This window comes from Ascaphus truei (genome assembly GCF_040206685.1).
Source record: "Ascaphus truei isolate aAscTru1 chromosome 1 unlocalized genomic scaffold, aAscTru1.hap1 SUPER_1_unloc_1, whole genome shotgun sequence".
NCBI lineage: Eukaryota > Metazoa > Chordata > Amphibia > Anura > Ascaphidae > Ascaphus > Ascaphus truei.
Window position 1 is genome coordinate 342,610 of NW_027453814.1, and position 14,425 is coordinate 357,034.

General features: G+C 56.0%; 1 protein-coding gene across 1 annotated transcript in view; it reads right to left on the minus strand.

Moving 5' to 3' along the window:
- C1H2orf81 (chromosome 1 C2orf81 homolog) overlaps positions 1–13,752 on the minus strand; it is a 64,069-nt gene extending 50,317 nt beyond the window's left edge. Inside the window, exons 1-2 of the mRNA XM_075580438.1 lie at positions 13,237–13,752; positions 7,852–8,079 (exon numbers count right to left, since the gene is read on the minus strand). Of these exons, the coding sequence (XP_075436553.1) occupies positions 7,852–8,079; positions 13,237–13,287 (279 nt within the window). The 5' untranslated portion in view covers positions 13,288–13,752. The remainder of the gene's footprint in view (positions 1–7,851; positions 8,080–13,236) is intronic.
- Positions 13,753–14,425: the final 673 nt, after the last annotated feature.

Genomic DNA, 14,425 nt, shown 5'->3' on the forward strand with positions numbered 1-14,425 from the left:
AGAGCCCGGGGAATTACATGGGGGGGACATGTATACGGACTTATAAAGCTCCCCGCGCACACAACACGCTCAGAGCCCGGGGAATTACATGGGGGGGACATGTATACGGACTTATACCGCTCCCCGCGCACATACAACACGCTCAGAGCCCGGGGAATTACATGGGGGGACATGTATACGGACTTATACCGCTCCCCGCGCACATACAACACGCTCAGAGCCCGGGGAATTACATGGGGGGGGGGACATGTATACGGACTTATACCGCTCCCCGCACATACAACACGCTCAGAGCCCGGGGAATTACATGGGGGGGGGGGGACATGTATACGGACTTATACCGCTCCCCGCACATACAACACGCTCAGAGCCCGGGGAATTACATGGGGGGACATGTATACAGACTTATACCGCTCCCCGCGCACACAACACGCTCAGAGCCCGGGGAATTACATGGGGGGGACATGTATACGGACTTATACCGCTCCCCGCGCACATACAACACGCTCAGAGCCCAGGGAATTACACGGGGGGGGGACATGTATACGGACTTATACCGCTCCCCGCACATACAACACGCTCAGAGCCCGGGGAATTACATGGGGGGATATGTATACAGACTTATACAGCTCCCCGCACATACAACACGCTCAGAGCCCGGGGAATAACATGGGGGGACATGTATACGGACTTATACAGCTCCCCGCACATACAACACGCTCAGAGCCCGGGGAATTACATGGGGGGACATGTATACGAACTTATACCGTTCCCCGCACATACAACACGCTCAGAGCCCGGGGAATTACATGGGGGGACATGTATACGGACTTATACAGCTCCCCGCACATACAACACGCTCAGAGCCCGGGGAATTACATGGGGGGGACATGTATACGAACTTATACCGCTCCCCGCGCACACAACACGCTCAGAGCCCGGGGAATTACATGGGGGGGACATGTATACGGACTTATACCGCTCCCCGCACATACAACACGCTCAGAGCCCGGGGAATTACATGGGGGGGACATGTATACGAACTTATACCGCTCCCCGCGCACACAACACGCTCAGAGCACGGGGAATTACATGGGGGGACATGTATACGGACTTATACCGCTCCCCGCACATACAACACGCTCAGAGCCCGGGGAATTACATGGGGGGGACATGTATACGGACTTATACCGCTCCCCGCACATACAACACGCTCAGAGCCCGGGGAATTACATGGGGGGACATGTATACGGACTTATACAGCTCCCCGCACATACAACACGCTCAGAGCCCGGGGCATTACATGGGGGGACATGTATACGGACTTATACAGCTCCCCGCACATACAACACGCTCAGAGCCCGGGGAATTACATGGGAGGGCATGTATACGAACTTATACCGCTCCCCGCACATACAACACGCTTAGAGCCCGGGGAATTACATGGGAGGACATGTATACGGACTTATACAGCTCCCCGCACATACAACACGCTCAGAACCCGGGGCATTACATGGGATGACATGTATACGGACTTATACCGCTCCCCGCACACACAACACGCTCAGAGCCCGGGGAATTACATGGGGGGGACATGTATACGGACTTATACCGCTCCCCGCGCACATACAACACGCTCAGAGCCCGGGGAATTACACGGGGGGGGAGGGGACATGTATACGGACTTATACCGCTCCCCGCACATACAACACGCTCAGAGCCCGGGGAATTACATGGGGGGATATGTATACAGACTTATACAGCTCCCCGCACATACAACACGCTCAGAGCCCGGGGAATTACATGGGGGGACATGTATACGAACTTATACCGTTCCCCGCACATACAACACGCTCAGAGCCCGGGGAATTACATGGGGGGACATGTATACGGACTTATACAGCTCCCCGCACATACAACACGCTCAGAGCCCGGGGAATTACATGGGAGGACATGTATACGAACTTATACCGCTCCCCGCACATACAACACGCTCAGAGCCCGGGGAATTACATGGGGGGACATGTATACGGACTTATACAGCTCCCCGCACATACAACACGCTCAGAGCCCGGGGAATTACATGGGAGGACATGTATACGGACTTATACAGCTCCCCGCACATACAACACGCTCAGAACCCGGGGCATTACATGGGAGGACATGTATACGGACTTATACCGCTCCCCGCACATACAACATGCTCAGAGCCCGGGGAATTACATGGGAGGACATGTATACGGACTTATACCGCTCCCCGCACATACAACACGCTCAGAGCCCGGGGAATTACATGGGGCGACATGTATACAGACTTATACCGCTCCCCGCACATACAACACGCTCAGAGCACGGGGAATTACATGGGGGGACATGTATACGGACTTATACCGTTCCCCGCACATACAACACGCTCAGAGCCCGGGGAATTACATGGGAGGACATGTATACGGAGTTATACCTCTCCCCGCACATACAACACGCTCAGAGCCCGGGGAATTACATGGGGAGGACATGTATACGGACTTATACCGCTCCCCGCACATACAACACGCTCAGAGCCCGGGGAATTACATGGGGGGACATGTATACGGACTTATACAGCTCCCCGCACATACAACACGCTCAGAGCCCGGGGAATTACATGGGGGGACATGTATACGGACTTATACCGCTCCCCGCACATACAACACGCTCAGAGCCCGGGGAATTACATGGGGGGACATGTATACAGACTTATACAGCTCCCCGCACATACAACATGAACAGAGCCCGGGGAATTACATGGGGGGACATGTATACGGACTTATACCGCTCCCCGCGCACACATCACGCTCAGAGCCCGGGGAATTACATGGGGGGGACATGTATTCAGACTTATACCGCTCCCCGCACATACAACATGAACAGAGCCCGGGGAATTACATGGGGGGACATGTATACAGACTTATACCGCTCCCCGCACATACAACATGCTCAGAGCCCGGGGAATTACATGGGAGGTCATATATACGGACTTATACCGCTCCCCGCGCACACATCACGCTCAGGAGCACGGGGAATTACATGGGGGGGACATGTATACGAACTTATACAGCTCCCCGCACATACAACACGCTCAGAGCCCGAGGAATTACATGGGGGAGACATGTATACGGACTTATACCGCTCTCCGCACATACAACACGCTCAGAGCCCGGGGAATTACATGGGGGGGACATGTATACAGACTTATACCGCTCCCCGCACATACAACACGCTCAGAGCCCGGGGAATTACATGGGGGGACATGTATACGGACTTATACCGCTCTCCGCACATATAACACGCTCAGAGCCCGGGGAATTTTATGGGGGGACATGTATACGGACTTATACCGCTCCCCGCACATACAATACGCTCAGAGCCCGGGGAATTACATGGGAGGACATGTATACGGACTTATACAGCTCCCCGCACATACAACACGCTCAGAGCCCGGGGAATTACATGGGGGGACATGTATACGGACGTATACAGCTCCCTGCACATACAACACGCTCAGAGCCCGGGGAATTACATGGGAGGACATGTATACGGAGTTATACCTCTCCCCGCACATACAACACGCTCAGAGCCCGGGGAATTACATGGGGGGGACATGTATACAGACTTATACCGCTCCCCGCACATACAACACGCTCAGAGCCCGGGGAATTACATGGGGGAACATGTGTACGGACTTATACAGCTCCCTGCACATACAACACGCTCAGAGCCCGGGGAATTACATGGGGAGGACATGTATACAGACTTATACCGCTCCCCGCACATACAACACGCTCAGAGCCCGGGGAATTACATGGGGGGGACATGTGTACGGACTTATACAGCTCCCCGCACAAATAACACGCTCAGAGCCCGGGGAATTACATGGGGTGGGGACATGTATACGAACTTATACCGCTCCCCGCACATACAACACGCTCAGAGCCCGGGGAATTACATGGGGGGACATGTATACGGACTTATACAGCTCCCCGCACATACAACACGCTCAGAGCCCGGGGAATTACATGGGGGGACATGTATACAGACTTATACCGCTCCCCGCCCATAGTACACGCTCAGAGCCCTGGGAATTACATGGGGGGGACATGTATACGGACTTATACCGCTCCCCGCACATACAACACGCTCAGAACCCGGGGCATTACATGGGAGGACATGTATACGGACTTATACCGCTCCTCGCACATACAACACGCTCAGAGCCCTGGGAATTACATGGGAGGACATGTATACGGACTTATACCGCTCCTCGCACATACAACACGCTCAGAGCCCTGGGAATTACATGGGGGGGACATGTATACGGACTTATACAGCTCCCAGCACATACAACACGCTCAGAGCCCGGGGAATTACATGGGGGGACATGTATACGGACTTATACCGCTCCTCGCACATACAACATGCTCAGAGCCCGGGGAATTACATGGGGGGACATGTATACGGACTTATACCGCTCCTCGCACATACAACATGCTCAGAGCCCGGGGAATTACATGGGGGGACATGTATACAGACTTATACCGCTCCCCGCACATACAACACGCTCAGAGCCCGGGGAATTACATGGGAGGACATGTATATGAACTTATACAGCTCCCCGCACATACAACACGCTCAGAGCCCGGGGAATTACATGGGGACATGTATACAGACTTATACCGCTCCCCGCACATACAACATGCTCAGAGCCCAGGGAATTACATGGGAGGACATGTATACAAACTTATACCACTCCCCGCACATACAACACGCTCAGAGCTCGGGGAATTACATGGGAGGACATGTATACGGAGTTATACCTCTCCCCGCACATACAACACGCTCAGAGCCCGGGGAATTACATGGGGGGACATGTTTACGAACTTATACCTCTCCCCGCACATACAACACGCTCAGAGCCCGGGGAATTACATGGGGGGGACATGTTTACGGACTTATACAGCTCCCCGCACATACAACACGCAGCTCAGAACATGACGGCATTAGAACGCACATAAGGCTGCGCTCAGGGTGCCGGCGTGCTGTACCGGTGCTCCTATGGTAGTACCTGAAATGCCCGCGGTGCTGTAGCCCGTCGACGCCGCTACATTTTGGCCCCACAAATAGATGTGTGTTCCAGGCGGCAGTCGCCTGACATCAGTGTCACGTGAGCTGGTTCAGCCAATGAGGCCCTCGCCACGCCCTCGGTGTTAAAGCCATTTGGGCGGAGGAGTTAGACTCAAGTACCCTCGTCCTGGCATGAATGGAAGTCATCGGGCGACCATTCGCCCTGCCCAGACCTTGAGATGCCTAACTCTACGGGTGGCTTCTGACTAACATGTGGCAGAGGTGCCAAGCTGGCGCATGCCCCTGTCAGATTTCAAATCCATCCTTGCCCGACTTCAGGAGACCGGCAAGTCTCTGATTGGATGGTAGGAATTCTCCCACGCTCGGATTGGCTGGAGTATTTCATGAATGGGACTGAAATACTATAAGAAAGCCAGCAGCCAATCCGGTCCTCAGATTCTGTGTGCCAAGACAGCAGCGGTAAATTCAAAATCACCCAAAGATGCACTGGGAGAAATAGCAGCGAGCCGGCTTCAGAAATTTCAAGGCAATACATTTTCTAAGTCCCACTTTGTCATGGGAGAGGGGGTTTGGCCCGGTATTAAAGGGGTTACACACCATTTGGCCACCCCCTGCTCTCACTGGGGAAGCAAGGGGTTAACTGGACTGGGGTCCAGTAATGTGTTTTTACCCTGCTTCAGCAACCAACTGTATATTGCTGGTAGAGACAGTTAGGCCCATGTCTGGAGCGTTGGGTGTGAAATATAGCACCTGTGACAAACGTTCTCTACACAGGAGGCCCAGCTTCAAAGCATTTCTTGGCAAGGGGTTTTATGGGGGCCAGGGGTGCGGCTACAGAAGGAGATATCAGAATGAGTGACCTTATTAAATATAAGAATATTATGAGATGTCCTCGGCTGAACATGCTAAAAATTACATATGTGTATCCGTGGGACCGAGTCGCAAATAATGATTACAGACACATGATGTCTAGCAGGTACTAAGAGACAGATATTAATATCTCTCTTAATTTTAGTATTACACAGTAATATTTAGTTTCATTGGGAGCGTCGTGCGTGCCGGAATGTATTAATATGTCTTGCGTGCCATTAAGTATTACTGAACTTAAGTCATGAAGTTATTTAGATAGGAAAAGCAGTTTTTAAATGTCCTGGGGTGGGAGGAGTTTTACTCTGGGGTAAGACTGTCAACCTCACCACTGATTTATGACAGAGATTGGGTGCAGGTAATTATTCTCCAATGGCCTACACTCAATAGTAAGGTATAGACTGGAGATTTGCATATAAACCAGTGCCCAGCCTATACTCTGTGTCTTCATGTATTTTCGTGATGTCTACATCTGAACCTGAATTATGGAAGAAATAGCCCATCCTGTATCCTGATGGCTTTCTTGTCCAAACCTTTAAGTAAGTGTCTATATTTTGTCTGTTATTTGTATATCATGTGTGTTCACTTTTTCAAGGAATAAACTATATTTATTTATATCTCAGTCGTGTTCAGTTCAACCCAGGTATTTTTGGTGTATAATATAGGCCTCTCACAAGTTCCCGTGACACACTTTTCGGGGCCAAGTTCTGAAAAGAGAACGTAGCGGCCGCAACAACATGCCGAAAAGAGTACCAGGACGTTTGGTACTATCTCCCGGTCAAGGGATTTTGGCATCTCCGCAAGAGATACAGCGGTGGCGTCTGGTAACTCATGCCGATTTGAATTCCAGGACTTTTTGGGCTAAACCCCGGTACTCTAAAAATACATTGTTTTATGGACTATAGAAGCTAGGAAAGGGTAGTTTTTTCACCCAGACACCCAGTAAGTGTGTTTTTCCATTGTATATTGTAATCCATTGTGTGTACGTCTGTTTCCAAGGAATAAATTACAATTTATTTTACCTCCTTGTTTTGCTTAATGTTATGATCCAGGTGTAAATACCTGGTCTCCTGTGACACCCACCCCATATAAAGATCAGAAACTTTGTGAGTTTGGTCTTCACCATACAGGTATGTGGAAACATGCAATGCCACGATCAAACAAATCTCTGAGGACCTCAGAAAATCAGTTATTGGTACTCAGTCTAGAAAGGGTTACAAAACCATGTGTAAGGATTTGGGCCTTCACCAATCCACTATCAGACAAATTGAGAATGTTGAAGACCACAGTCACTCTACCCAGGAGCAGTTGTTCACCCAAAATCTCTCCAAGAACAAACCGGCAAACCATCCAAAAAGTCACAAAGAACCACAGAGTAACATCCAAGGACCTGCAGGCCACTCTCGCCCTGGCTCATGTGAGTGTTCATGACTCAAGTATCAGAAAAAGCCTGACTAAGAATGGTGTTCATGGAAGGATAGCCAGGAGGAAACCCCTCTCTTGTATTGCTGTTGTCTGAAGTTCGTCAAAGAGCACATAGATGATCCACAAGACGCCTGGAACAAAGTTCTCTAGAAAGACGAGTCAAAGGTAGAACTTTTTGGCCTCAATGAGAAACGTTATGTTCGGTGAAAATCAAAACGGTGTTCGAACAGAAAAACCTCATAACGATCAAGTGTGGCATGGTGGTGGGAGTGTGATGGTTTGGGGCTGCTTTGCTGCCTCAGGACCTTGACTGCTTGCAATCATTGACAAAACCATGAATTCTGCATTGTGTTAGAAGATGCAAGAGGATAATGTTGGGTTTGCAGTTGTGGTGCGCTGTCTGTTTTTTTGATAGCGGTTGCATAAAATGTCACTCACCTGCCGTGCCAGGTAGACCTTGTAGCACTCATCCATAACACAGCTGAGCAGAATTTCTACTATCTCTCCCACCGCGTAATCTCCTTCCACCACGTTCACCATTAACATCCAATCGTCCTCGGTGAACTGGCCCGGCACTATGTCCACTGTCACCTGCACGAGTGGAGCCACCGTGACTGTGCGCGTCTTCTCAGCCCGGGACTTTGACATAGATGACCGAGACATGGCCTGCAAGACATGAAGGGGGGTGAGTTATCACTGGTATCACACGGTATGTAGCACAGCGATCCAACGTGTACAATACAGGGGATTAGTTATCACTGGTATCACACGGTACGTAGCACAGCGATCCAACGTGTACAATACAGGGGGCGAGTTATCACTGGTATCACACGGTACGTAGCACAGCGAGCCAACGTGTACAATACAGGGGATTAGTTATCACTGGTATCACACGGTACGTAGCACAGCGAGCCAACGTGTACAATACAGGGGGAGAGTTATCACTGGTAGCACACGGTACGTAGCACAGCGAGCCAACGTGTACAATACAGGGGGGCGAGTTATCACTGGTAGCACACGGTACGTAGCACAGCGAGCCAACGTGTACAATACAGGGGGTGAGTTATCACTGGTATCACACGGTACGTAGCACAGCGAGCCAACGTGTACAATACAGGGGATTACGATACGATACGGGGCCAGCCTCTCCGATACGGGGCCAGCCTCTCCGATACGGGGCCAGCCTCTCCGATACGGGGCCAGCCTCTCCGATACGGGGCCAGCCTCTCCGATACGGGGTCAGCCTCTCCGATACGGGGCCAGTCTCACTGATACGATACGGGCTCAGCCTCTCCGATACGGGCTCAGTCTCTCCGATACGGGCTCAGCCTCTCCCATACCGGCTCAGCCTCTCCCATACCGGCTCAGCCTCTCCCATACCGGCTCAGCCTCTCCCATACCGGCTCAGCCTCTCCCATACCGGCTCAGCCTCTCCCATACCGGCTCAGCCTCTCCCATACCGGCTCAGCCTCTCCCATACCGGCTCAGCCTCTCCCATACCGGCTCAGCCTCTCCCATACCGGCTCAGCCTCTCCGATACGGGCTCAGCCTCTCCGATACAGGGCCAGCCTCTCCGATACGGGCTCCGCCTCTCCGATACGGGCTCAGCCTCTCCGATACGGGCCCAGTCTCACCGATACGGGCTCAGCCTCTCCCATACGGGCTCAGCCTCTCCCATACGGGCTCAGCCTCTCCCATACGGGGCCAGCCTCTACGATACGGGGCCAGCCTCTACGATACGGGGCCAGCCTCTACGATACGGGGCCAGCCTCTACGATACGGGGCCAGCCTCTACGATACGGGGCCAGCCTCTACGATACGGGGCCAGCCTCTACGATACGGGGCCAGCCTCTACGATACGGGCTCAGCCTCTACGATACGGGCTCAGCCTCTCCGATACGGGGCCAGCCTCTCCGATACGGGGCCAGCCTCTCCGATACGGGCTCAGCCTCTCCGATACAGGCCCAGTCTCACTGATACGGGCTCAGCCTCTCCCATACGGGCTCAGCCTGTCCCATACGGGTTCAGCCTCTCCCATACGGGCTCAGCCTCTACGATACGGTGCCAGCCTCTACGATACGGGGCCAGCCTCTACGATACGGGGCAAGCCTCTCCGATACGGGCTCAGCCTCTCCGATACGGGCTCAGCCTCTCCGATACGGGGCCAGCCTCTCCGATACGGGGCCAGCCTCTCCGATACGGGGCCAGCCTCTCCGATACGGGGCCAGCCTCTCCGATACGGGGCCAGCCTCTCCGATTCGGGGCCAGCCTCTCCGATACAGGCCCAGTCTCACTGATACAGGCTCAGCCTCTCCCATACGGGCTCAGCCTCTCCCATACGGGCACAGCCTCTCCCATACGGGCACAGCCTCTCCCATACGGGCTCAGCCTCTCCCATACGGGTTCAGCCTCTCCCATACGGGCTTAGCCTCTCCCATACGGGCTCAGCCTCTCCGATACGGGGCCAGCCTCTCCGATACGGGGCCAGCCTCTCCGATACAGGGCCAGCCTCTCCGATACGGGCTCAGCCTCTCCGATACCGGCCCAGTCTCACTGATACAGGCTCTCCATACCGGCTCAGCCTCTCCCATACCGGCTCAGCCTCTCCCATACCGGCTCAGCCTCTCCCATACCGGCTCAGCCTCTCCCATATGGGCTCAGCCTCTCCCATACCGGCTCAGCCTCTCCCATATGGGCTCAGCCTCTCCCATTCGGGCTCAGCCTCTCCCATACGGAGCCAGCCTCTCCCATACTGGCTCAGCCTCTCCAATACAGGCTGAGGGGCAAGCCTCTACGATACGGGGCCAGCCTCTCCGATACGGGCTCAGCCTCTCCGATACGGGCTCAGCCTCTCCGATACGGGGCCAGCCTCTCCGATACGGGGCCAGCCTCTCCGATACGGGGCCAGCCTCTCCGATTCGGGCTCAGCCTCTCCGATACAGGCCCAGTCTCACTGATACAGGCTCAGCCTCTCCCATACGGGCTCAGCCTCTCCCATACGGGCACAGCCTCTCCCATACGGGCACAGCCTCTCCCATACGGGCACAGCCTCTCCCATACGGGCTCAGCCTCTCCCATACGGGTTCAGCCTCTCCCATATGGGCTCAGCCTCTCCCATACGGGCTCAGCCTCTCCCATACGGGCTCAGCCTCTCCCATACGGGCTCAGCCTCTCCCATACGGGCTCAGCCTCTCCCATACGGGCTCAGCCTCTCCCATACGGGGCCAGCCTCTCCGATACGGGCTGAGGGCTCAGCCTCTCCGATACGGGCTCAGCCTCTCCGATACGGGGCCAGCCTCTCCGATACGGGGCCAGCCTCTCCGATACGGGGCCAGCCTCTCCGATACGGGCTCAGCCTCTCCGATACCGGCCCAGTCTCACTGATACAGGCTCTCCATACCGGCTCAGCCTCTCCCATACCGGCTCAGCCTCTCCCATACCGGCTCAGCCTCTCCCATACCGGCTCAGCCTCTCCCATACGGGCTCAGCCTCTCCCATACGGGCTCAGCCTCTCCCATACGGGCTCAGCCTCTCCCATATGGGCTCAGCCTCTCCTATTCGGGCTCAGCCTCTCCCATACGGGGCCAGCCTCTCCCATACTGGCTCAGCCTCTCCGATACAGGCTGAGGGTACAGCCTCTCCGATACGGGCTCAGCCTCTCCCATACGGGCTCAGCCTCTTCCATACGGGCTCAGCTTCTCCCATACGGGCTCAGCCTCTCCCATACGGGCTCAGCCTCTCCCATACGGGGCCAGCCTCTCCCATACCGGCTCAGCCTCTCCGATACAGGCTGAGGGCTCAGCCTCTCCGATACGGGCTCAGCCTCTCCCAAACGGGCTCAGCCTCTCCCATACGGGCTCAGCCTCTCCCATACGGGCTCAGCCTCTCCCATACGGGCTCAGCCTCTCCCATACGGGCTCAGCCTCTCCCATACGGGCTCAGCCTCTCCCATACGGGCTCAGCCTCTCCCATACAGGCTGAGGGCTCAGCCTCTCCCATACGGGCTCAGTCTCTCCGATACGGGGCCAGCCTCTCCGATACGGGGCCAGCCTCTCCGATACGGGGCCAGCCTCTCCGATACGGGCTCAGCCTCTCCGATACCGGCACAGTCTCACTGATACAGGCTCTCCATACCGGCTCAGCCTCTCCCATACCGGCTCAGCCTCTCCCATACCGGCTCAGCCTCTCCCATACCAGCTCAGCCTCTTCCATACCGGCTCAGCCTCTCCCATACGGGCTCAGCCTCTCCCATACGGGCTCAGCCTCTCCCATATGGGCTCAGCCTCTCCCATATGGGGCCAGCCTCTTCCATACTGGCTCAGCCTCTCCGATACAGGCTGAGGGTACAGCCTCTCCGATACGGGCTCAGCCTCTCCGATACGGGCTCAGCCTCTCCCATACGGGCTCAGCCTCTCCCATACGGGCTCAGCCTCTCCCATACGGGGCCAGCCTCTCCCATACTGGCTCAGCCTCTCCGATACAGGCGGGCTCAGCCTCTCCCATACGGGCTCAGCCTCTCCCATACGGGCTCAGCCTCTCCCATACAGGCTCAGCCTCTCCCATACGGGCTCAGCCTCTCCCATACGGGCTCAGCCTCTCCCATACGGGCTCAGCCTATTCAGCCTCTCCGATACGGGCTCAGCCTCTCCGATACGGGGCCAGCCTCTCCGATACGGGGGCAGCCTCTACGATACGGGCTCAGCCTCTCCGATATCGGCCCAGTCTCACTGATACAGGCTCTCCATACCGGCTCAGCCTCTCCCATACCGGCTCAGCCTCTCCCATACGGGGCCAGCCTCTCCCATACTGGCTCAGCCTCTCCGATACAGGCTGAGGGTACAGCCTCTCCGATACGGGCTCAGCCTCTCCGATACGGGCTCAGCGTCTCCGATACGGGCTCAGCCTCTCCGATACGGGCTCAGCCTCTCCGATACGGGGCCAGCCTCTCCGATACGGGGCCAGCCTCTCCCATACCGGCTCAGCCTCTCCCATACCGGCTCAGCCTCTCCCATACGGGCTCAGCCTCTCCCATACGGGCTCAGCCTCTCCCATACGGGCTCAGCCACTCCCATACGGGCTCAGCCTCTCCCATACGGGCTCAGCCTCTCCCATACGGGGCCAGCCTCTCCCATACGGGCTCAGCCTCTCCGATACGGACTCAGCCTCTCCGATACGGGGCCAGCCTCTCCGATACGGGCTCAGCCTCTCCCATACGGGCTCAGCCTCTCCGATACGGGCTCAGCCTCTCCGATACGGGCTCAGCCTCTCCGATACGGACTCAGCCTCTCCGATACGGACTCAGCCTCTCCGATACGGGGCCAGCCTCTCCGATACGGGCTCAGCCTCTCCGATACGGACTCAGCCTCTCCGATACGGGGCCAGCCTCTCCGATACGGGCTCAGCCTCTCCGATACGGGCTCAGCCTCTCCGATACGGGCTCAGCCTCTCCGATACGGGCTCAGCCTCTCCGATACGGGCTCAGCCTCTCCGATACGGACTCAGCCTCTCCGATACGGACTCAGCCTCTCCGATACGGGGCCAGCCTCTCCGATACGGGCTCAGCCTCTCCGATACGGGCTCAGCCTCTCCGATACGGACTCAGCCTCTCCGATACGGGGCCAGCCTCTCCGATACGGGCTCAGCCTCTCCGATACGGGCTCAGCCTCTCCGATACGGGGCCAGCCTCTCCGATACGGGCTCAGCCTCTCCGATACGGGGCCAGCCTCTCCGATACGGGGCAAGCATCTCTGATATTTAGCATCAATTTAGCATCATTTTGTGGCCCAGATGTGTGATACGGCAGTGTGGCTCTCGTCACATTACCTGGCTTGTGTTCTCCCGTCCTACTCTCGTGCTGGACGGTACCTTATTCATAGCGGTACCCTGGGTTGGGGGTCAGGGTGCTGCGGATGGATGCTTGATGGGCGCGGGATCCAGAGGGAGGAGAGGAGCATGAAGCTTATGTCTTTCAGCAGTTTGCCTGTGCCCCTTATCACAGCCTGTCTCTCCCCCTTATCGCAGCCTGTCTCTCCCCCTTATCGCAGCCTGTCTCTCCCCCTTATCACAAGCCTGTCTCTCCCCCTTATCACAAGCCTGTCTCTCCCCCCTTATCGCAGCCTGTCTCTCCCCCTTATCGCAGCCTGTCTCTCCCCCTTATCACAAGCCTGTCTCTCCCCCTTATCACAAGCCTGTCTCTCCCCCTTATCACAAGCCTGTCTCTCCCCCTTATCACAAGCCTGTCTCTCGCCCCTTATCGCAGCCTGTCTCTCGCCCCTTATCGCAGCCTGTCTCTCGCCCCTTATCGCAGCCTGTCTCTCCCCCTTATCGCAGCCTCTCTGTCCCCCCCTATCGCAGCCTCTCTGTCCCCCCCTATCGCAGCCTCTCTGTCCCCCCCTATCGCAGCCTCTCTGTCCCCCCCCTATCGCAGCCTCTCTGTCCCCCCCTATCTCAGCCTCTCTGTCCCCCCCTATCACAGCCTCTCTGTCCCCCCCTATCACGCCTCTCTGTCCCCCCCTATCACAGACTCTGTCCCCCCTATCACAGACTCTCTGTCCCCCCTATCACAGACTCTCTGTCCCCCCCCATCACAGACTCTCTGCCCCCCCCTATCACAGACTCTCTGTCCCCCCCTATCACAGACTCTCTGTCCCCCCTATCACAGACTCTCTGTCCCCCCTATCACAGCCTCTCTGTCCCCCCCTATCACAGCCTCTCTATCCCCCCCTATCACTGCCTCTCTGTACCTATCACAGCCTCTCTGTCCCCCCCTATCACAGCCTCTCTGTCCCCACCTATCACAGCCTCTCTGTCCCCCCCTATCACAGACTCTGTGTCCCCCCCTATCACAGCCTCTCTGTCCCCCCCTATCACAGACTCTCTGTCCCCCCCCTATCACAGACTCTCTGTCCCCCCCTATCACAGCCTGTGTTATCCCTGCATACACTGGGCTCTCTCTCTATATCTGTGTCCTGTTGCTTAGCAACCGGCTGTTCTCACGGGCGGCGGAACCTGT